At 42.8% G+C, this 25232-nt stretch overlaps 1 protein-coding gene across 3 annotated transcripts in view; it reads right to left on the reverse strand.

Moving 5' to 3' along the window:
* Positions 1-5363: 5363 nt before the first annotated feature.
* The window catches only part of CCDC62 (coiled-coil domain containing 62), a 40887-nt gene continuing 21018 nt past the window's right edge, over positions 5364-25232 (reverse strand). For all 3 annotated transcript variants that reach the window (XM_069557750.1, XM_069557749.1, XM_069557748.1), the window contains 5 exons: positions 23215-23940; positions 20506-20662; positions 17402-17524; positions 6873-6966; positions 5364-6155 (listed from right to left, as the gene is read on the reverse strand). In XM_069557750.1, coding sequence (XP_069413851.1) covers positions 6913-6966; positions 17402-17524; positions 20506-20662; positions 23215-23940 — 1060 coding nt within the window. In that variant the 3' untranslated portion in view covers positions 5364-6155; positions 6873-6912. The remainder of the gene's footprint in view (positions 6156-6872; positions 6967-17401; positions 17525-20505; positions 20663-23214; positions 23941-25232) is intronic.

The raw sequence follows: 25232 nt of genomic DNA on the forward strand, positions 1-25232 counted from the left end.
TGTGTCAAAGACATAAAATTGGGCTGTCCACTCTGTGCATCTCTAATGTAACTGCATGTGTGCACGCTCTGTCCTGTCCGACTCTGCAGGACCCTATGGACTGAAGCCCATTAGGCTCCTTTCTCCATGGGATTCTCCAGGCAAGAATACTGGAGTGGGTTGCCATGCCCTGTTCCAGGGGATCTTCCAGACCCAGGGATAGAACCGCTGTCTCTTACTTCTCCTGCATTGGCAGGAGTGTTCTTTATCACTAGCGCCAGCTGGGAAGCCCAAGTGTAACGTAACTGCAGCTGTAATCAACGCGGGACTGTGGGATGACTTTTCAGAGACCCTCCTAGAGCTGAGAACCTGACCGAGAGAGGCAGGGCTGGGACAGCCTGGAGACAGCTCTGGACCAACCCAGAGCTGGGCCGTCAGACAGCATGCAGCAGATGCCACAGGAGGTGATGTGAGTCTTTTTTTTTCTTTTCTTTTTAAATATTATTACTGGTTTGCTTCTAAAATTACCAGTCACAAAATTAAAGTTTTTTTTTTTCTTTTTAAATCACAGGTAGCTCTCAAATGGTTATTTTGTTTCTGCTGGCCTCAGCTTTCCTCTCAGAGTATAGGTGTGAAATCACCCAAAACTAAGGACACTCCTTGAAGTGGGAAGGTGACACCTACATAACCCTGAATGTTGTTTGCTGGACCCCTTCTGTAACCTCACTGGTTCCTCACTGTCTAGTCCCGGAGCTGACACTGGGAACTTGAAAGATGTATTTAACAAGGCTTTCCTCTTACTCCCTTATAAAGAGGAAATAACCCCACTTTAATCTAATTCTAATCGCCAAAAATCTTCTTTACAATAAAATAACAATAGCTAATATTTGGGCTTCCCTGTTGGTTCAGACAGTGAAGAAACTGCCTGCAATGCAGGAAACCTGGGTTCCATCCCAGGGTTGGGAAGGTACCCTGAAGAAGGGCGTGGCAACCCACTCCAGGAGTCTCACCTGGAGAATCCCCATGGGCAGAGGAGCCTGGCGGGCTGCAGACCATGGGGTTCCAAACAATAGGACATAACTGAGCGACTAAGCACAGCTAATATTTACTGAATGCTTAGTATTTGCTAGGCACTAGGTAAAACCCTTTGTGTGTATTATTTCATTTTAACCCTCAGCCCCTAGTCAATAGCTGTGGGGAAAGAAGGCCTGCAGGAAAGGGATTTGCAGGCTCCAGACCAGCTGTTTCTCAAACACCTTTTTCCACATTCAACAAAAGCACGTATTATGTGACCTTCATGCATCTTCTTTTAAACCAGGCAACACCCCTTCTGGGTTTAGAATGTCTGCCACAGGGACTTGGGACTTCCCTGGATGCCTAGTGGTTAAGACCCTGAGCTCCTAATGCAGGGGGCGTGTGTTCAATCCCTGGTCAGGGAACTAAGATCCCATGCGCCACGTGGCACAGCCAAAAAATAAATTAAAAAAAAACAAAAAAGCAATGTCTGCCACAGGGACTTAAGGTCAGCAACCAACTACCATTCCTATCAATAATAAAGGGTTGATAACTGCGCCAGAAGTGGTGCTCAATACTGTTGGGATCCCAGAGTACTTTGTTAAAGACATCTCTAATGAATTATGATTGATCTGTTTGTAAGAAAGATATTTGAGCAGCTGGAGGGCAAGGACCACCCTGTCTTACTTTTTTTTTTTTAGTAATTTTTGGTTACACAGTAGAGACTGTACAATCTGAGTTCCCTGATCACTGGACCACCAGGGGGTTCCCTGCCTTACTCAGTTTTATCCTGGTGGTGCTTAGTAACATCCAGCAAAAATGTGTGTGGAATGAAGGAGCTGAAAAAGTAAATACAGAGTCCCCCGTAATTTGGCACATCAACATATGGCTGAGTTTTATGAAAGAGCATTCCTACGGACACAAGGACACAATCTTCCCCACCCTCAATTTGTCAGGTCCCTCGTGAGAACCCCTTCAGGCAGGAGACCTGATTCGAAAACTGGCTGTCACTATTTGGCTGAGATTCTGCTTTTTGTTGCATATCTCCAGTGCTGTTTAATGCTGCCCCTGGGCCATTACAAGGGCAAAGCATTTAGGATATTAGATATTTAGGAGCATTTAGGATAACTGGATAACTTAGACCTGATTACAAGGCTCTGGTGGCTCAGAGTTTAAAGCGTCTGCCTGCAATGTGGGAGACCTGGGTTCAATCCCTGGATTGGGCAGATCCCCTGGAGAAGGAAATGGCAACCCACTCCAGTATTCTTGCCTGGAGAATCCCATGGGTGGAGAAGCTTGGTGGGCTACAGTCCATGGGATCGCAAAGAGTCAGACATGACTGAGTGACTTCACTCACTCACAAGGAAAACCAAAAAAACAAACAGTAGAGTTTACATCATTGGAATTACCAAGTGATGGCGCTGCAATTCCCACACTGCCTCACTGACATGTGTCTGATCTGGTGTCCCAGCCTCTCTTTCCTGCCTCATCTTGCTCCATCCTAGTCCATCAGGTCAGAAAATGTATTGCGCTCCTTTCTATCTCAGGGCCTTTGCACATGCTGTTACCATTTATCTGGAATGCTCTTTTCCTTCCTGTTTGCCAGTCAGCATCTACTCATCTTTAGGCTTAGTTCAGATATCACTTCCTCAGGGAAGCCTTCCCTGAACCCTCCACGCTTGACCTATGCCCCTATTGTATGCTGACACAGTAGCTCAAAGCTTTATTTTTCGTAGCCCTTACCAGTTTTTCACAACCTATTTGCGATTATTTGATTAAGATCTGTCTCTCCCACTAGATGGGCATCCCTGGTGGCTCAGTGGTAAAGAACCCATCTGCCAAATCAGGAGACATGGGTTTGCTCCCTGAGTCAGGAAGGTCCCCTGAAGAAGGAAATGGCAACCCATTCCAGTATTCTTGCCTGGAAATCCCAGGGACAGAGGATCCTGGGGGGCTACAGTCCATGGGGTCACACAAGAGCTGGACATGACTTAACAACTAAACAACCTCCACTAGACTGTAAACAAAGATTGAGTCTGCTTTGCTCCCTGTTGTGTCTGCAGTGGCCAGCAAAACAATATTTAATGTGAGCTCAAATTATTTTGTCTCTTTGCTAGACCTCTTAAGCGTGCATTTGGCTGAGGACCCAGAAATCATCATTTACAGGACTGACTAATGTGCCCTCATTTGATGAAGTTCTCTCAAAGACCATTCTGGTTTTTAACCTACCTTGTCAGCTGTGGTTCTGATTAATGTGTCTGGTTTCGTAATCTGATTGTATTCATTGTTCTATATCACGTATGAAGTGGTTACTATGATGATTCTGTTTGGCCCAGAATGATGAACCTTTTTGAAATGGACCCCAACAGAATTGTCATCACACGGCTCAAGAGAAACAAAAATGCATGGCTTTGAAACAGCCACTTTAGCTACTGGTATCTAACCAGAGAAGAAAAATCTCAGGTCAAGGTCACCAAGAACAACCCCAGGATCAATGGTATACACAAAGTTCTGGGGCTTCCCTTGTGGCTTAGATGGTAAAGAACCTGCCTGCGAATGAAGAACCAGGTTCAATCTCTGGGTCGGGAAGATCCCCTGGAGAAGGAAATGACCACCCACTCCAGTATTCTTGCTTGGAAAATCCCATGGACAGAGGGGCCTGGTGGGCTATAGTCTATATTGTCACAAGGAGTCAGACACGACTGAGTGATTAACACACACACAAGGTTCTAAACCTCAGCCACGTTTCCTGAAATAAACCAAGCTTACCCCATAGTGACCCTCAATCCTTTGCATTTTATTAGCAGTTTTTAGGTAAAACTGTTAAGTATTATCTCGTATTCAGAATTTCAGTATTATCTTTATTCAGAATTTCTTTATTTTGGGTTATTTGTATTTAATAGATCCGTTCACAAACTCTAAAAATACACTTCCATCAGTCTATTTTGAAGGCTGAGATAATTTCTGGCAGGCAAATTATAGTACAATTCAGTTGCCTCCTTTTTTGGCCACTCTGCATGGCCTATGGGATCCTACTTCCCCAGTTCAGTTCAGTTGCTCAGTCGTGTTCGACTTTGTGACCCCATGGACTGCAGCACGCCAGGCTTCCCTGTCCATCACCAACTCCTGGAGCTTGCTCAAACTCAAGTCCATCGAGTTGGTGATGCCATCCAACTATCTCATCCTCTGTCGTCCCACTTTCCTTCTGCCTTCTATCTTTCCCAGCAACAGGGTCTTTTCAAATGAGTCAGTTCTTCGCATCACATGGCCAAAATATTGGAATTTCAGCTTCAGCATCAGTCCTGCCAATGCATATTCAGAACTGATTTCATCTAGGATTGACTGGTTTGATCTCCTTGTAGTCCAAAGGACTCTCAAGAGTCTTCTCCAACACCACAGTTGAAAATCTTCAATTCTTCAGCGCTCAGCTTTTTTTTTATAGTCCAACTCTCACATCCATACATGACTACCAGAAAAACCACTTCCCCAAGCAGGAATCAAACCCTCACCCTTGGCAGTGAAAACAGAGTCCTACCCGCTGGACTGCCAGGGAATTCCCCTCTCAAGATGAAATATATTGATGACAAAATATAAAGGCTGAAATCTAGTTTTATCTTGTAACCAAAGGCTGCCTCTCTTTCACAGAAATTGCTTATGGACTTAAATAACTAGGGTTGAGAGAGATAAATTGATAATACTAAGGTTTCCATTTTTGAAATCATGTACTGTAATACACAAGAATGTGGATGGGTAAGAATAGGTATGGGTAGATACTATAACTCTATGAGCTAAAAGACATTTAGTTACAAAACAACTGGACTTTTTTCAAATCCTTCAGGTCCCTGAAATTGTTCTTAGCATCTCATCAGTGTTCTCTCTTTTCACTAGGTAAGTTGATGTGCAGCTGTGAACCTATCATGAAGAGAAGGAGAAAATTTAATATTTTGTTTCTCAGACAGAAAGTCGGCCTCTCCAGGGACATTTTGGGTTTCTAACTTGGAGGCAATGGTTCACAATCGACTATACACAGCACCTTTCTCAGTTTTGCCCGGTATAAACCAGCCTAGCCTGGGAAGAAAGCAAGCGTTTATAAAGAACATAGCCAAACTTCACCCAATTTCTCTTTTCAGCACCCTCATTAAAAAGGCTAAATGGGGTGGCTCCTCCACTCTCATGAAAATCATCTCTGAAGTAGCACTGAAACCTTTTAACAAAGGGGCATTGATACAGCACAATAGAACTTTGATATCGGCAATGCTTAAAAAAACTGCATTCCCATTCCTCAGGAAATTAACTTGCCAGGTTTGGTTTCAGGAGAGTAACCTTCCTTATTTCGCTTCTGTGTCAGAAAAAGAAACCCCAAAAAACTATTTTTATTATTAAAAATATTTTTTATTGACTGAAGCTGATCATCATATTTTTAAAAAAATTAAATTACTTTACAGGTTAAAACAGAAGTTTCAGTCTTCAAGGATTTAAAAAAAAATGCACATAAAACTTGATCTTCCAGCGAGCTTCGGTTTGTATAAGTTGATGGGACTACTACTGATCCAGACAAGAGGGAGCTCTGCTCAGCTTTTGGGACAGAAGGACCTCAACTGTCAGGAACCCAAGAGATAGTTTGCAGTTAAAAAGGTTTTATATCATATCACTTTATGGCTATTTACACAGCCAAGTTCAGGGCTAAAACTACAAGGGAACACTATTTCTCATATATTTGGAGCTGACGCCGATAAGCTACTGGCTATAATGTAAATGTTTGTACAGGTTTAAAAAAATCAGATGGCTAAAACAGCATTTTTTATGCATGGATTCTCTATTTGATGTTTCACACTTTTAAAGAGCTTCTGGAGTATTTAACCAGAGTCAGCATCTTTATAGAGAAGGCTTTTTCTCTGTTAGCATAAATTCCAAGGTGGCATATTACATGTAATATACAATTAGGTCCCATTTCTTCCACATGAAAAATATTTCTTCCACATGAAAATGGCTAACCTGAAGACAAACAAGATACAGATGTTTAAAAATTAACTTTCGGTTTCAGCTCCCCTTTGGTATTAGATGTTGCTTACAAAGGATTACCATCCTCTTTTTGTTTTCAAGGCTAAGTATTAGGTATGGATGTCTGCTTCCTGCCTTCCACATGGATGAGAAATCAGCTTCTGTGGGAAGGAAACAGAGTTAATCAAATCAAAATCAATGGGCACTGGATGGTGTGCGATAAGCTCCCAGCTTCTAAAAAAAAAATGAACTATACAGTCTTGATTCTCAACAACATAAGGTCATGTGAACTATTATAAACATGAAGATTTCTCAGGAAAGAGAAAGAAGACAGAGAGAGGGCTGCTTATGCTTGGTGCGTTCACAATCATAAAAGATGTTCTTATGATTAAGTGGAAAACAACTGAGATGATTTTATATTTTAACTTATCAAACTGGCTTCTAAAGAAACTTGGCATAGGAAATGAAGGTTCGATAGGAGGAAACACAAATCAAGAAAGTGCTTCCTGGGTCAATAAGCCTTTTTTAGAAGACTCAAAACCCCATGGAAAGACTTCTCTCCAGACAGACATTCGGATGAAATGCTGACATGGGAGTTTGAAAGCTATATGCATTCACTTCTTTAGGCTTAAAATTCTAGGTACTGAGAACAAGAATTTTTTGATCTGCATCTCTCTTATAAGTAACTGACATTTGACTCTGATTAAATTTATTTATTTATTTATTTTTTTGGATTAAATTTAGAAGGTGTGTATAAATAGGTCAGGCAAAAGAGAAAGGACTACAGGTCAAACTCATTGCCGTGCTTCTAGATTATCAACATTCCCAAGTTACTTATTAAATATAAATATAAGGTGAGATAAGGAAAGGTGACTTACCCATGATCACAATGAACACTGAGGTTAACTTTTGTTTTCTTCAGTTACCGAGAGGGGTATTTTTTTCAGCTGACTCTTCTGAGACTTCCATATTCTACAAAACAATTCCCAAATGAGTACCCAGGATGGAACAAGAAAATACTTAGGAGGACAATACACAAATACAGCAGAAATGCCTTTAAAAGACCGTAAGGAATTAATGAAATACAATGAAGCAATTTCATACAACCATCATCCAGCCAGCCAACAAAGATGGACTGACTTCCTGCTCATGCGTGGGGCCCCTCTGTCTCTAAGCCTGCAGTTGGAATGTTCTGTTTGCTTTACCGTATGCGTGTTATGGCTAAACCCTGGGAGTCAGCTAACGCCCAAATATAACTGGCTCTCTGTCAGCCTTAATATAGACTCTGCGGTGAGCCTGCAGTGAGGACAAGGGTCACAAGAAGACTCCACAACTCAGCAACGCTTTAATTCAGCACGGTGCCTACTGAGGGCGTAACATGGTCAGGCTTGGGGGAGGTATTAAAAAAGAAGATGGAAAGAAGAGGAGGACGATACTTGGAAAGACACTGGTAGACTCCAGTGGTGAACCTGGGCTTGCTCAGCCGCCTCATCTTCCCACAGGGCCAGCCTTTGAGCCACATTAGGATTCTTCTCGGTGCTTCCAGACCCCTGGGCTCTTAAACACGCTGCTTTGCTCTCTACTGGGATAGCCTTCCTATGTACTTTACAATATGATGTATTTTACTTCATGATTCTAGGGGGGACTTCCCTGGTGGTCCAGTGGTTAAGACTCCACACTTCCATGCCTTGCGGCACAGCCAAAAACAAAAAAATAAATTTTTAAAACTGATACCAAAATAAAATTAAAAAGATGATTCTAAAAGGGATCCAGCCTGCCACAGACAAGGTTAAGAACCTTGACAGGTAATCCCAACAGCTGCCAACTACTGATGAGGAAACAGTCCGGTGTTCGGGTCAAAACTCTGACCTCAGTTTCGGGCTGAAACTGAAACCCACCCCACCCCACAGGAGGCCTGCTGCTGGTGGTGCGGCAGCTGTGCTGTCTCACTCATTCCTTTTTTTCCTCTATTTTTAAATTAATGTTTTTTAAAGAGCATGGTTTGAACATATATACATAGACAGATTCCTGTTCCCACCTCATATGTAGAATACCACATGAACCTTTCAGGATCCTGTCTCCTTTCACTCACTAGTACATCCTGAAAAAGACCCTGATGCTGGGAAAGACTGAAGGCAGGAGGAGAAGGGGATGACAGAGGATGAGATGGTTAGATGGCATCACCAACTCAATGGACATGAGTTTGAGCAAGCTCTCGGAGTTGGTGATGGACAGGGAAGTCTGGTGTGCTACAGTCCATGGGGTCGCAGAGTCGGACACAACTGAACGACTGAACTGAACATCCTGGAAACATCTCCACACCTAGGACCTTCCTATTCTGTCTCAGGGTAATATTCCATCAGGTGGACAGGCCACAGCTATTCATTCAGATTCTTCTTGCTGGACACTTAGATCAGTTCCTAACTTTGGCTGTTATAAAGCAATGCTGCCATGGGACTTCCCTGGTGGTCCAGTGGCTAAGACTCCACGCTCCCAAGCAGGGGGCCTAGGTTCGATCCCTCATCGGGGAATCTAGATCCCACAAGCTGCAACTAAGAATTCATATGCCACAACTAAGACCTGGTGCAGCCAAATAAATGAATAAGTAAAAATAAATATTTTTAAAATAATAATATAAAAATAAAGCAAGGCTGCCATGAAAAACTTGTCCATATACCATTTTACATACACACAGCTGTATGTGAATGAGAGAGTCCCAAAGTGATGCTGCCAGGGCAAGTTTTAGACATCAACGGGTTCCCTGCCAGAAGGACGGAAGCACTTTGTGCTTCCCCAGCAATGTGAGAGTGCCTATTGCAGAGACAGGCTTTCAATTAAGACCCTTGTCTTTAGCGACAGATGGCAAAATCCTGGGGAAGCAGACAGGCTGCTCAGAACTTATCCTGCTTCCCTGCTGCAAAAATGAAGAATTTTTTACAAAATTATTTACTTTTTCTGTAACCAGCAATACTCCACTCAAAGGACCAGAGGGGCAGAATTTGCAAAGTGCATTGCCAAGTAGATTTCTGTTAGTTAAATTTTGCTTTCCCAACATCTCTACAATCAGTGAATAATCCATTGGAAAATATATTACATCTGAAAGCAGTATTTTTGCCAACTAAATGATTTTCTGATTCTAGCTGTGGGATGTTAAGCAAGAGATTTAATCACTTTCCCTCTCCTGTAAAAAGAATGGTTGTGATGAGATCTCTCTTCTGGATCTTTCTAGCTCAAAAATTCTCTTAAACCAAGTTTTCACCAAACTTGAAAAGCTGTAGCACTTTTTCTGTCTGCACCTGTGGTCACCCTTCTGCATTCTTCCTGAACTCTCCTACCAGCTCCATTCATGGTATTTACCAAGCATACTCTGTAGCAGGCATGGCCTGCGCTACACCAGGGGGTGGAGGCCAGGATGAGTGATGGAGGCTCCTAAAGGGGCTAAAGCAGGAGCAGAGACCCATGGACGTTCCCAGCTGTCATGTGCTGGGACATGCACTCTGACACACACACCCCAGCGGTGCTATGAGGACAAAAGTGAGGGAGCTCCTGATTACATCTGAGGAATTAACCCGAAACCCTAAAGAGGAGGTTAAGAGAAAAACCGGAGGCCATGAGGGCAAGTAGAAGCTGTCAGAAGGATGATTCTGAAGTATAGTTGGTTCTGCTATGACAATTGTTTTGAAAACACGAATTTGTTCCAACTCATCTGATAAATGTAAGGATGACTTGAGTTGTGTGCGTTTGTTAATGCGTAATTTCTAGGTGAACCTAGAAACCAAGAAACCTAGGTGAACTGGGCTGGGTCACGTAGGAATATACCCACCCCTACTTCCAGACCCCTCCAACGCCCACCAGCCCTCAGCCCGGGGTGTCATGAAACACATCCACACCTGCCACCACTTTCCATCCAGTCACCCTCCTTCTACCACGTTCCAGTGAGCCACAGACTGCAACCTCTCCGACTCCCAATGTTACCTGCAAACTTCAGGGCTCTTCCAGGGTAAAGTGCCGCATTTATGGCAATATTTGTGCATTTCTTAACTATTTAACATGCATAAAGCTGTCCTACCATTTAAATGTCCTTTTAAAGATGTGTCAGTGAAAAAGGTTTTGAGGCTATGCTCCTAATCCCATTTTCCCCATAAACTGTATGGTTTTTATTGGGCAGTTTTTGCATTGTGTGGTGATTTTTAGGAACCCATACGTTGCATTATGGCAGCTATAACTGTGGTTATCAAAATACTAAATAAGACTGTGATACAATAGTATATAGCCTTCTTTATTAGTGCATTAAATAATAAGGTCTAGCAGTAGGCCTAATGGTCTGTAATTCTGACACAGTACTTAGTGTACATGCTATTTCAAGATACCAGTAATAACTGCAATGTGGTAGGAATTTGTTATTTCTACTAATGACAAGATCATAAGTAGCAGGTACGATGATGGCTTATTTCCTATATTCGTAATTGAAGGAAGTGCTCTATTTCAATTAGAGATTAACAAAAATAACCTAATGTGTAATTTTTACCCCCCCATCAAAATTTATGGGTCTTCTGAATTCTATTCAACAAACTCTGATGAAAAAATCTCTGCCCAACAAATCCGCAAGGACAGAAAGTAGATGAACGTCAGCCTGAAGCAGGGGGAAAGTAAAATGGGGAGTAACTGCCAGTGGGTGCAAGGTTCTTCTGGAATGATTGAAAATGTTCTAAACCTGGATCATGGTGACGGTTGCACAACTCTGTAAATATACTAAAGCACTGAACTGTACACTTCTACATGGGGGAAGGTTATGGATAGGTGAACTATACCTCAATAAATGCTGTTAAAAACTTTAAAAACTCTTACCAATACTTAAAAATGTTCTACCCCAATGTAAAGAAACAACTTCACGGATGCTGCAAAGATTTTGTCAAGAAAAAAATCTTCCTAGGAAATATCGACAACTCATATTTAAAATGGGCAAAGGACTTAAAGACACTTCAGGTTAGTGAAAAGGTTACTGAAAACTTGGTTTAAAAGGATTTTTGAGCTGGAAAGATCCAGAAGAGAGATCTCATCACAACCATTCCTTTCACAGGAGAGGGAAAGTGATTAAATCTCTTGTTTAACATCCTACAGCTAGAATCAGATAATCATTTTGTTGGCAAAAATACTGCCTTCAGATGTCATATATTTTCCAATGCATTATTCACTGATTCTAGTGGAGGTGATAGAATTCCAGTTGAGCTATTTCAAATTCTGAAAGATGATACTGTGAAAGTGCTGCACTCAATATGCTAGCAAATTTGGAAAACTCAGCAGTGGCCACAGGACTGGAAAAGGTCAGTTTTCATTCCAATCCCAAAGGCAACGCCAAAGAATGCTCAAACTACCACACAGTTGAACTCATCTCACACACTAGTAAAGTAATGCTTGAAATTCTCCAAACCAGGCTTCAGCAATATGTGAACCATGAACTTCCAGATGTTCAAGCTGGTTTTAGAAAAGGCAGAGGAACCAGAGATCAAATTGCCAACATCCGTTGGATCATCAAAAAAGCAAGAGAGTTCCAGAAAAACATCTATTTCTGCTTTATTGACTATGCCAAAGCCTTTGACTGTGTGGATCACAATAAACTGTGGGAAATTCTGAAAGAGATGGGAATACCAGACCACCTGACCTGCCTCCTGAGAAATCTGTATGCAGGTCAGGAAGCAACAGTTAGAACTGGACATGGAACCATAGACTGGTTCCAAATAGGAAAAGGAATATGTTAAGGATGTATATTGTCACCCTGCTTATTTAACTTATATGCAGAGTACATCATGAGAAATGCTGGGCTGGAGGAAGCACAAGCTGGAATCAAGATTGCAGGGAGAAATATCAATAACCTCAGGTATGCAGATGACACCACCCTTATGGCAGAAAGTGAAGAGGAACTAAAAAGCCTGTTGATGAAAGTGAAAGAGGAGAGTGAAAAAGCTGGGTTAAAGCTCAACATTCAGAAAACTAAGATCATGGCATCTGGTCCCATCACTTCATGGCAAACAGATAGGGAAACAGTGGCTGACTTTATTTTTGGGGGCTCCAAAATCACTGCAGATGGTGATTGCAGCCATGAAATTAAAAGACGCTTACTCCTTGGAAGGAAAGTTATGACCAACCTAGACTGAATATTAAAAAGCAAAGACATTACTCTGCCAACAAAGGTCTGTCTAGTCAAAGCTATGGTTTTTCCAGTGGTCATGTATGGATGTGAGTTGGACTATAAAGAAAGCTGAGCACAGAAGGATTGATGCTTTTGAACTGTGGTGTTGGAGAAGACTCTTGAGAGTCCCTTGGACCGCAAGGAGATCCAACCAGTCCATCCTAAAGGAAATCAGTCCTGGGTGTTCCTTGGAAGGACTGATGTTGAAGTTGAAACTCCAATACTTTGGCCACCTCATGCGAAGAGTTGACTGATTGGAAAAGACCCTAATGCTGGGAAAGACTGAGGGCAGGAGGAGAAGGGGACGACAGAGGATGAGATGGTTGGATGGCATCACTGACTGGGTTTGGGTGGACTCCGGGAGTTAGTGATGGACAGGGAGGCCTGGCGTGCTGCGATTCATGAGGTCGCAAAGAGTCGGACGCGATTGAACTGAACTGAACTGATTCACTGATTCTAGAGATGCTGGTAAAGCAGAGTACATAGGAGAAGGAGAAGACACCTGAAGGGCCAAGGAACACATGAAGATGCTTGTCGTTAGGTTACCGGGAAAAGGCAAATTAGTCAATGGCAGTGAGATGCTATGTCAAATATACTAGAATGGCTAAAATCAAACGGACTGACAAAACTGAGGCCAGGGACTTCTCTGGTGGGCCAGTGGTTAACACTCCGTCTTCCAAAGCAGGAGACAACGGTTTGATTGCTGGATCCGGGAGGACTCCATATGCCAGGGAGTAACTACTACTGAGCCTCAACTACTGAGCCAGCACACGAGAGCCTCTGCTCCGCAACAAGAGAAGCCACTACCATGAGAAGCTGGCACCCCACAAAGAGTAGCGCCCCGCTCACCACAACCAGAGAAAGCCCATGAGCAGCAACAAAGACCCAGTGCAGCCAAAAATTAATGATTAAAAAAAAAACCACGGTTGCGTGAGGCTGTGGAGAGTCTAGGTCTTTCATACAGGGCTGGGAGGGACGTAAAATGGTACCAACCACTCTGAAAAATGACTTGCCAGTTTATTAAAAATTTAAATGCTATAACTAGCAATTCTACTTCTAGGTATTTACCCTTAGAGAAATGAAGACATATGTCCATTTACAAAAAAGGCTTGTGTGTGTGAAATGTTCACAGCTTTACTTATGATAGTCCAAAACTGGAAACAACCCAAATAGCCCATCAACAGGCAGATAAACAAACTGTGGTCTTTTCATACAATGCAATGCTAATCAGCAACAAAAAAGAGCGAAATACTGATAAACAGCAACACGCATGATCTCAAAATAATTCTACTGAAAGAAGCTAGATAAGGAGTACAACGTGTAAGTCAGTCAGTTACTTTGGTCGCTTAGTTGTGTCCAACTTTTTGTGACCCCATGGACTGCAGCACGCCAGGCCTCCCTGTCCGTCACCAACTCCCAGAGTTTATTCAAACCCACATCCACTGAGTCAGTGATGCCATCCAACCATCTCATCCTCTGTCGTCCCCTTCTCCTCCCAACTTCAATCTTTCCCAGCATCAGGGTCTTTTCCAATGAGTCAGTTCTTTGCATCAGGTGGCCAAAGTATTGGAGTTTCAGCTTCGGCATCAGTCCTTCCAATGAATATTCAGGACTGATTTCCTTTAGGATGGACTGGTTGGATCTCCTTGCAATCCAAGGGACTCTCAAGAGTCTTCTCTGTAACACCACAGTTTAAAAGCATCAATTCTTTGGCACTCAGCTTTCTTTACAGTTCAACTCTTACATCCATACATGACTCCTGGAAAAACCATAGCTTTGACTAGATAGACCTTTGTTGGCAAAGTAATGTCTCTGCTTTCTAATATGCTGTCTGCTGCTGCTGCTGCTGCTGCTAAGTTGCTTCAGTTGTCTCTGTGCGACGCCATAGACAAGAGCCCACCAGGCACCCCCCTCCCTGGGATTCTCCAGGCAAGAACACAAGAGTGGGTTGCCATTTCCTTCTCTAATGCATCAAAGTGAAAAGTGAAAGCGAGGTCGCTCAGTCGTGTCCGACTCCTAGCGACCCCATGGACTGCAGCCCACCAGGCTCCTCTGTCCATGGGATTTTCCAGGCAAGAGTACTGGAGTGGGTTGCCATTGCCTTCTCTGAATATGCTGTCTAGGTTGGTCATAAAGTAACAGTACAACCTGTATCACTGCATTTATATGAAGTTCTAGAATAGGCAAAACTATTCTCTAATGATAAAAGTCAAATCAGTAGTTGCCTAGGGTGGAGGTAGGGAAAGATTCACTCCAAAGACCATGAGGGAACTTTCTGGGATGATGGAGATGTTCTATATCTTGAGAGGGATGTTGGTGGTGGTTGTTCAGTAGCTAAGTTGGTTCCAGTTCTTTTTTGACCTCATGGACTGTAGCCCGCCAGGATCCTCTGTCCATGGGATTTCCCAGGCAGGGATGCTGGAGTGGGTTGCCATTTCCTCCTCCAGGGGATCTTCCCAACCCAGGGATTGAACCCACGTCTCTTGCTTGGCAGGCAGATTCTTTACCACTGAGACTAGTGTTTCCCAGGGGGCACTAGTGGTAAAGAACCCGCCTGCCAATGCAGGAGACATAAGAGACGTGGGTTCGATCCCAGGGTTGGGAAGATCCCCTGGAGAAGGGAATGGCAACCCTCCAACCTTCTTATCTGAAGAATCTCACGGGCAGAGGAGCTTGGTGGGCTGTAGTCCAGTGGGTCACAAAGACTTGGACACGACTGAACCAACTTCGCACATATGCACGCCTGCATACAGGCATTAAGGGCTTTCCTGGCGGCTCATTGGTTAAGAATCTGCCTACCAATGCAGGAGACGCAGGTTCAATCCCTGGTCCAGGAAGATCCCACATGCTGCAGAGCAACCAAGCCCATGCACCACAACTACTGAGCCTGTGCACAGGGCTCGTGCTCTGCAGCAAGAGAAACCACTGCGAGGAGGAGCCCAGGCACTACAGCCAGAGTAGCCCCGCTCACCAAAACTGGAGAGAGCCCAGGTGCAGTGATAAATTCCCTAGTGGTCCAGTGTAAGGATCCGCCTTCCATAGCCTGAATGGGAGGGGAGTTCGGGGGGGAAATGGATACATGTATATGTATGACTGAGTCCCTTCCCTGTTCACCTCAAACTATCACAGCATTGTTAATCAGCTATACCCCAATACAAAGTAAAAAAGTTAAAAAAAAAAGATCTACCTTCCAATGAAGGGGCACAGGTTCCGTCCCTGGTCGGGGAACTAAAGTCCCACAGACAGAAGGGCACCTAAGCCCTCAAGCCACAACTAGAGAAAAGCCGGTGCGCTGAAATGAAACATCCTGTCTGTTACAGCAAAGATCCTGCCTGCTGCAACTAAGACACAGTGCGGCCAAAAATAAATTTAAAAATTTTAAACAAATGGTATTTCAATGTCTTGCAGATCTTTTTAATTTTATTTGGTCAGGGATACAAAAAAGTTTAACTCAATGGCTTTCAAGTATCTTGAACTATGTCCACAGCACATCCAACTAACGGACCTGGAATCTTATAGCACCCATCTCAAGCTTGTATTTTACAGACTGGGCAACTGGGACTCAAGTGTCCTGATTTCAAGTTCGGTGTTCTTTTCACTATTTATGGCAGGCTATAGAATCTACAAAGCAACTTATATCACTGCTACTGCAGTGTTCCTGTACTCAGAGAAAGCAGTTAGAATTCATGTGTGACACACTCCCAAAGACCGACAGATTTAGAAAATGACTATTTTGCAATTCCTAATGAAACAACAGATCTAAAGCATAACAATCAAGAAACACAAAAGTCATTAAGTGAACTTTAGGGAAACTCTACAATAAAAAAGCTCAGGCTGACAATCTCCCCAATAAGTCTGACATCCACAAGTGGGGCAACCAGACACGAGGATCCTCCTGATAGGATGCACTAGGCCACAGACTGGGTGTCACCCAGGAGGGCGTAGCGCCAGAGCAAACAAAAAGAACCCAAACTGACCCCAAGTCTCAACAAGTCACTAGACAGAAATACTAGCTTACAGGAATTTGGAGGCTAGAGGTATGTGTGACGCAACAGTGAGGATGGAGTCATCAAGCCTATCTCAGTCCCTGGGCAAACCTACGGGACAACGACCCAGTGCTTCTCCCACAAACAAGTGGCATCAAAAGACAAAGAAAGAAGGGACTTCTCTGGTGGTCTAGTGGCTAAGACTCTACACTCAATGGAGGGGGCCCAGGTTCGATCTCTGGTTGAGGAACTAATAAGATCAGATCCCACCTGCTGCAACCAAGACCCAGCACAGTCAAACAAATAAATATTTTTTAAAAAATGAAACACAAGAGAAAGAAGAGAGGAGGAAGGAAGGAGAGAAGGAGGGAAGGAAGGAGAAGGAACTGTTAGTGATGAAGAGAGACCTCAGGGATTCATTCAAGTGCAAAATACGGACCTCGATTGAGTATTAATTTGAACAAACAGTAAAAAGATACTTTTGAGACAAATGGGGAGACCTTAAGGTAGTGTAGTCATTAGACAATACTAGAGTTACTGTGAATCTGGCTGGGTGTAATAAAAGTCCTTACCTGTTAGAGCTATAGAATGAAGTACATATGAGTGAAAACACACGATGTCTGTTGTTGTTTTTGCTAAGTCATGTTCAACTCTGTGTGACCCCACAGATTATAGCTACCGGCCAGGCTCCTCTGTCCATGGGATTTTCCAGGCAAGAACACTAGAGTGGCTTGCCGTTTCCTACTCCAGGGGATCTTCCTGACCCAGGGATCAAAGGAATGCAAGATGCAAGATGTCTCTTGCATCTCCGGCATTGGCAGGCGGATTCTTTACCACTGAGCCACCAGGGAAACCTGACATTATGTCCAGGGTTTGCTTTAAAATGTTTCAGGAAAACACAGGGACGGATGGGGGAAGATGAAACAAAGGCAGCAGAAAGCTGGCGGTTACTGGAACTCTGGAATTAGAAGTAGTCTTTCTACTTCTGTACTTGAAATGTTCTATAATAAAATGTCTTTTAAAAATCCCCCAGAATGTACATGCATGTGCCCAGGTAACTGGAAAGAGGAAGTCTGGGTGTGGTGGCATCTGTGGCAACATTCTGTTCCTCCTTAAACCCAGGCTGCAAACCCCTTCCCCCAGACAAGAAGACACTGCTATTCTAACAGAAAGTGACATTCGCACACAATGACGGAAAAGGTTCAGGGTCAAAAGAAAAGGAAGAACTTACGCTTTTGCTGGTGCTGAGATTCTCGGAGCTGATGGGAAGCAGGGTGCTCAGCTCCAGGTCCGTGACCATCTGACGGGATTCTGCCAGCAAACGCTGAAGCTTACTCGTGGGAGAAAAATCATCCTGGGAACACAACACAATTCAAGCACTGATGAAATCAAGAAACACTTTCTAACGTATATGTCTACAAGAACAATCTGACAGGCACAAACGTCAACTATTCATGACTGGTTCTTTAAGTGTGTGTTACATGCCAAAGCAGAACACTAAATACTAAAAGAACCAAATTTCAGTTCTTTCTCAAAACCTATTCGACTAGGTAATTTGACTTCAACAGAACTTACTACACCTAATTAAGTAACACCCATGTGATAAAAGAATCATAGGCATTGTTTACCTCTCTTAAATCAACTTGTCAAGGCTGTAATTACCAAGTCAAAACACTTACAAAATGCAACTTTAACACTAAAGGCTTGCTAGCTTTTAAATTAATTTTTAATTTTTTGGTCACACCATGGAGCATGTGGGATCTTAGTTCCCTGACCAGGGATCAAGCCTAGGTCCTTTGCATTGAGAGCACAGAGTCTTAGCCACTGGACCGCCAGGGAAGTCCTCTGTTAGCTTTTAAAAATATGTGGAAATATATCTTAGTTTGTTCATTCTTGTTTAATTTTCTACTTTGTGTAAAAAGTTTTTCACAGTATACAACCTGTGAGTTTTCCACAGTGAACATACAATTAACTATACAATTCAGTGAATATCTGGTGAGTTCTGGTGCATGTACACACCCATGATGAATACAGGTCACATTTACCATGCCTGTGTCCCTGGGGAATTCCTGCCTCTCAGAGTCCCTCCTTCCCATTCTCAGACAACTACTGATCTGCTTTCTCTCACAGGAGATTAGTTTGCATTTTCTAGAATTTTATATAAATGCATTACATACTTTTGTCTGTCTGGCTTATCTCAGCATAATTATCTTGGGGTACACCATGCTGTATATGTATAAATAGTTCATTCTTTTTATTGCTGAGAAGTACTCCATTGTATGGATAAACCACTGTTTATCTATTCACCTCCTGTAGCATAATCAGGTTATTCCCAGTTTTTTTTTAACTAGTGAAAATAAAGCTGCTAGAATATTTATGTGGACATATGTTTCCATTTCTGCAGGAGTAGAATAGCTGGGTCATATGGTAGGTGTATATTTAACTTTTTTTTTTAAGCAGTTTTTTAATAGAAAGTACCCAAGTGTTTTCCAAAGTGGCTCTGCCATGCACATTCTCGCCATCAGTGAATGAACGCTCCAGATGCTCCTGATTCTAGTCAACACTTAGTATCGTCAATTCATAACAAAGAGGACCAACACTCATCAAAACACCCATTAGCGGCCAAGCCCTACGATATCCCCTTGAAACCAAGGAACTGTGATGCTGTGGGTGTGTGTTAGTTGCCCAGTCGTGTCTGACTCTTTGTGACGCCATGGACTGCAGCTGTCAGGCTCACATGTCCATGAGATTTTCCAAGCAAGGATACTGGAGTGGGTTGCCATTTCCTTCTGCAGGGGATCTTCCCAACTCAGGGATCAAACCCAGGTCTCCTGCATTGGCGGCAGATGCTTTATCGTCTGAGCTACAAAGGAAGCCCCAACTGTGATACTTTAATTATATTTTTGTAGGTGAACAAATTGAGGCTCAAAGAAGTTAAATAACTGTACTAAGGTCATTGAGCTAAGACAAAGCAAAATGGGGATTTGAACTCAGATTAGATGCTTTCAAAGCCAGATATCTTCCCAAAATAACCCCCAAAATGACTAAGTTTACTTGAACTAATTTTCTTTACGATAAAGCTGCGAGCAGGAGCCTGTTCATGATAAAGACACTGGCTCATCCACAACAGTGAGTGCAGAAACCACCTCAGGGCTTCCCCGGTGGCTGCATCAAGAATCAGCCTGCCAACGCAGGAGGTGCAGGAGAAGTGGGCTCCGTCCCTGGGGGGGGGGGGGGGGGGGGCGGGGAAGGTCCCCTGGAGTAGGAAATGGCATCCCACTCCAGTACTCTTGCCTGGAGAATTCCACGGACAGAGGAGCTTGGCGAGCTACGGTCCATGGGGTCGAAAAGGGTTGAACACGACTGAGAAACTAAACACACACCCACACAGAAATAACCTCACTGCCTGCATGGAGGGGTGTGAACAGACAGACTACGGTTTATTCAGTCACTGGACAGCATGCTGAGCAGCCGTCAAAATGACGAGGCCAGGTCCACAACGTCAACACTGATGAGGGTCACAAAATACTAACAGAGCTGGAAAATCACACTGCAAAAGGCATTTATGTACATTTTAAACAAAGCAACAGTACGTGATATTTAGGTGTACACTTTTATGAAAAACGTAAAAGCATAAAAACAAATGTGGAGACGACTTCATGGTAGTGGTTAGCTGGTGGCAGGGGTGGACGGGGCAGAGTGACACGTGGAGTTTACTCTTTATCTGCAACGTTCTATTTCTTTACCACTTGAAAAATAAAGCAAATACAGCAAAATGTAAACATGTTAAATCTGAATGTAGGTACACAGTTGCTTCTTGTACTCTTCACTTGCTGTGTGTTTAAACTATTTACTAAAAATAGATACAGCAATCACTTGGAGGGCCTGAGGGACGTTTTGCCTGAAGCTAACCTACAGTATGTTTAAGGAAAACAGAAGGGAAGTAAGTATGACTTCAGTTCAATAATGCAGGTAAAGCCCTATGGTTAAAATAAAACCTGAAGAACAGCCAAAATTAAGCACACTAACATAAGCACACTAACAATACTGCTATAGAAGAACTAAAAGTACACTGGGGAGAAATCTTGCCTGAATAAGCTGGGTATTTCTTTCTTTAAAGATTTTTTTAAAAAATATGGACCATTTTTAAAGTCTTTATCGAATTTGTTACAATATTCTTCTTCTGTTCTTTGCTTTTTGGCCATGAGGCATGTGGGGGTCTTAGCTCCCCGACCAGGGATCAAGCCCACACCCTCCTGCATTGGAAGGCTAAGTCCCAACCACTGGACTGCCAGGGAAGTCCCTAAGCTGAGTATTCCTAAGTGAAATACAAACCTTTTCACTGGGGAGGGCTGTGTCTTTGTTGACTAACAAAATCTTAGATGAGTTCTTTTTATCGGAAGAGGATTCTGTCTCTATCAACTTCTCATCTTCTCTTAAGGCAGATTTTGAAGAACCCAAACAGTGGGACTGCTGGATGGCGATCAGCTCACTGTGAATAATAAAACCAAACAAAAACAGGCATCTTGAAACAATAGGAAACATCTGACACCAGTACAGAAAAGCATCTCAACAGGACAAAAAAGAGAGAGATTTTTCTTTTTTGATGAAGAAGCTCAAGTTTGAATAGAATGTTACAGATTTGAATAGAGTATTTATATAAGATATTATAAATTAATGCACACCCTTCACAGCAAGAAAACAAAATTCTTTGTTAAAGGGTAACTACAGAAGAGAGAATTGTCCTCCTCTCTACACCTTGGGAAAAAAAACAGCAAAGAAAAGAAGGTTTGAGGGATAGGATCATCCAAGAGAGACGGGGGAAAGAAATGAATACAGTATAAGGTTAAACGTGTAGATTTTAGGTTGTTGGCGAGAGATTGATTTTTGTTAATAGTTTTTTTAAAGTGCTTTTGTGAAAATTGAGTGGCACTGTTATGGGTCCTTAATTCTTCTACAGGATCTCAGTAATTAGAGAACAGACACATGTAGCTAAGTTTCTGGGCAGGTTATTAAAGTCTGGGCTCAAAGCAGAGCCTGGAAACAGGCCCTGGAAACCTTCTCCCATGGACCTTCTGGATCGGTCCAGGCAGGCTGCTGTGGCTTCTCCGTGCAGACACACCCCTAGCTGTCAAATGGAATGGAGGTATAGATGTGAAGGACCTTTCGGTCAGATGATGAAGTGTGCACGCAATTCTTACAGTCTAAGGAAGAACGGGAAAAACGATGGCCTTTTCTACTTAATCATGCGTTTGTCGTGCGATGCCTTGCCATGTGCCTCTGCTGGCAGAACAAGAAGTCACTTGAATTATTTCAAGTCAGGGAGGTCAAAAGGGCCTGGAAAGAACACTCTGAAGTTGCTCTGGAATTTCTTTCATGCCTTAAATTTAATGTATGTCCACTGTGCTCTTAAAACTGTCTAACACAAAATTTTCCCCCTAATATATGCGTGTTTTTGTTCAGTAGTGAAAAACAGGAAGTTGTGTCCTACTGGGATTTGCGATTACTTAAGGCAATCTTTTATTAAAACCAAATATGAACAGGTAACATTTAGTGTAACAACCAATTTTTTAAAAAACTTTTGCAACTGACAGAATCAGTATATGATTTTTAAATGACTCAGGCTTCTAAACAGGCCAAATGAAAACCCAAACAATGAAAATCCCCCAAAGGAATTTTTAACTATAAAGTCCTATGAAAGTCAATGTGATGATTCAGATAAGGCTCTCAATATAGAAACTTTATTCTTTCTATAATTTAAGGTCAAAGAGCAAGGTTTTCTTTAAAAATAGCAGAAGTTAGGATAGTGCCCCACAACTAACTACAGGATTCAGCAACTGACCGGATGAGCCTGAAACGTCCAGCATTTGCTGACAACTAATGCATTTTCTTCTCTTAAAAAAAAATAAAAAATACAGTTGGATAGAAATGGTCAAAAGGCACAAACTTACAGTTATAAGAACTAGAGATTTCACATACAGTAGGATTAATAAAATTTACACTGGTGTAGGCTATATACGAAAATTGCTGAGAAGGTAAATCCTAAGGGTTCTCATCACAAGGAACAATAATTTTTTTTCCTTTTGTATCTATATGAGATGATGGCCATTCACTAAACTTACTGTGCTCATCACTTCCTGATGTACTTAAATCGTTATGGCAAACACCTTAAATTTATACAGTGTTCTACATCAGTTATATCTCAATAAAACTGAAAGAAAAAGGCCAATAACTGTTACCAGCTTGTTAAACACAAATATTCTTTCTCCTGCATGATTTTGAAAAGTAAGAAAGTTTCGGAGATGTAAACTGAACGCAAAGGCCAAAGCAGTTGGATGTATCAATAAGCCGATGCACGCCAGGAGAATGTCTTATCTGGGGTCTAGGGAATGTAATCTGGACATGAAAGAAACAGCTTATCGATTCAAAAGGATCCAGGCTGAGGAATGCCCCAGAGCAGCATTCTACTCTGTGAAGTGACCTCCCTGTTTGTTTTAAAATAAAACATGTTTGCTCAGCTCATGACAGCTGGCTGTGTTGTTAAGCAAAACCTTTGCCTCAGATGCTGTCCTAGGCACAAACTTCTCACTGGCATCAAGTCTCTGTGCAGTCAAAACTCAACAGCCTGCGCTGTGATGAAAAGAGGAAGCGGTGTGTCACACACAATGTCTGCTGCAAACACTGCTCTCATTTCACAGTTGGCAGGAAGTGGCTCCTGTGGGCCTTTTCCATTTCTAAACTCAGTAAGTAGGCTCCCTGGGCTTCCCTGGTGCTTGGCGGTAAAGAATCCACCTGAAAACACAGAGACGTGCGTTCAATCCCTGGGTCAGGGAGATCCTCTAGAGGAGGAAATGGCAACCCGCTCTAGCATTCTTGCCAGGAAATGGCAACCCGCTCTAGTATTCTTGCCAGACGAATCCCATGGACAGAGGTACCTGGCGGGCTACAGTCCATGGGGTGCAAAAGAGTTGGATACAACTTAGCAACTAAACCACAACACCAAGTAGGCTCCCTGAGTGTTTACAAATGTGAAACGAGACTGACCTTGTCGAAGAGTTGTACTTGGGCCCGCTGGCACTTTCTGAACAAGTGCACACAGATCTGTGGCGCACGACTCTCTGTACTTTGGAAGGCTTGAAGATGCTCATCCACTCCACGTCAGACATGTGGCCTGGCGCTTCGATGATGAAGTTACTCGGGTGGCAGCACTTGGACTCCCACAGGTCACTTTCATCCACACAGGCTTCATTTTTGTGGTAACAGGAGACTCCAGGCCTTTCCAAGTGGTCCTGATAGTCGACATCCAGCTTTTCTGGCTGTTTTGAATCAGAACAGCCAGCCAGGCCCAGGTAAACGTTGACGTCATGCCATTTATCATCAGATACAGATGTTGATGTTTCTGAGGGTTGCTTCTCTTCATTCTGAATCCCAATTCCATTCCCTTTGTGTGATTTTGCGTGGATCTTGCAAAATGTACTTTTGTTTTCGGGTTCAATCTGGATTTTTCCTCCCAGAGACCAAGACTTTTGTTTCTCCACTAAGTCTTTTGCAAATAGAGATGAGATAGCAATTACACTTTTTCCCCCAAATGAAGTATTAACCTGTAGTTTCTTCTCTTTGCATACATCACAAGAGCTCTTGTCTGACCTAGTTTGCTGAACCAACGTGGTCTCAAATTTTTGGTCCTTAACCAGTGACTTCTGATTTTTCTCCCTCTTAAAATCGACTTTTAGGTGGTTATTTTCAAGGTCTGATAAACACATGTCTCTGCTATGGTGGCATTACAAAAAACGGGAAGTTATAAGATACACTTGATACTGTCATTCTAAATATTTCACTCAAACCTCATCAGTTGAGCTAAACCTTAATAAAACCCATTTGTCTCAGTTGAAAATAGAAGGTAGAATTTTTATATTCTTCGGAGCCCAATTTTAGCCCAGCCTCCTCCAAGAAGTCTTTGTGATCACCAAGCCCCATATGCCCACTCCCCCATGTCCCATCCTTAAGGTCTACTATACATACTGTCCATACTGCAAATCACTATCTTATTGCATATATGATTTAATTAATCAGAGACAGACTCTCCTATTACAACTGTATGGCTCACTGTTTCATACATATCAATGTCTTGCCTAAAGATGCTTAAGGGTGTTTTTCACATATGAAGGCATTTTTAATCCCCCTAGCACCTAGCACGGTCATTAATACACACTCAGTGTTCTGTAAATACTTGTTGACTGATCTGTTATTTCTTTTCCTAATTCTATTAGTTTCACAGTAAGCAGAGCTAAAGCCAGAACTGAAAGGCAATGGGGATTCAAGGTATAGAGATAAACTGGACAGTGCCAAATGTGTTTACCATACTGTATTCATTACTATCCCATTTATCTGCTGCATACCTATTGAAAGCCAGTCTAAAGTAAAAATGACACGTGTGCATAAAATAAAAATCATTGTGATAAATCTTTTAATACACTGCCTGTTAAAATGCTCATGTCACATGTGTTCAGGTGTTCTAATCTATATGATTCTGATTCTCCTTCTAGAATGGGAAAGGCCACTTTATGTTCTTAAAGAATAACCTCTATCGTCTAAGGCCAGGTGCCTCCCAGAGGAAATGAAGTACAAAAAGGAAAGAGAGACAACTGGTTAGGGGCTTCTGCCTCCTGGAGATCGCCGGCTTGGTCTGCTGTTTATTAGTAGCAGCTGCAGATACTGGGATACAGACCGATGGTGTTAGAAGCCCCAGTGAAAGACCCGAAGAAAAGCACAGCGAATGCAGCAAAGTGTGGGGTGAGTCCCCAGCCTTCCAGTCTGCAGCAAAACCCTGCAACTCCTGACCACTCCCACCCTCGAACCCCAGCCCCCCGGGAAAGGCGTGCGCCACTGGGCCCAGCTTCTGCCCTTACATGGAGAGATGGGAGTCCCCTGAATGCCCCCTCCTTTCCACCACTTCCTCACTATTCGGTTGGATGAGTGGACTAAACTGAACTGTGGGACAGCTGTATGCTTGTCAATTAAACCACTCTTCATATGTTTATGTTCTACTTTTACAGAAATGA

The sequence above is a fragment of the Ovis canadensis genome, chromosome 17 (assembly GCF_042477335.2).
Source record: "Ovis canadensis isolate MfBH-ARS-UI-01 breed Bighorn chromosome 17, ARS-UI_OviCan_v2, whole genome shotgun sequence".
Taxonomy (NCBI): domain Eukaryota; kingdom Metazoa; phylum Chordata; class Mammalia; order Artiodactyla; family Bovidae; genus Ovis; species Ovis canadensis.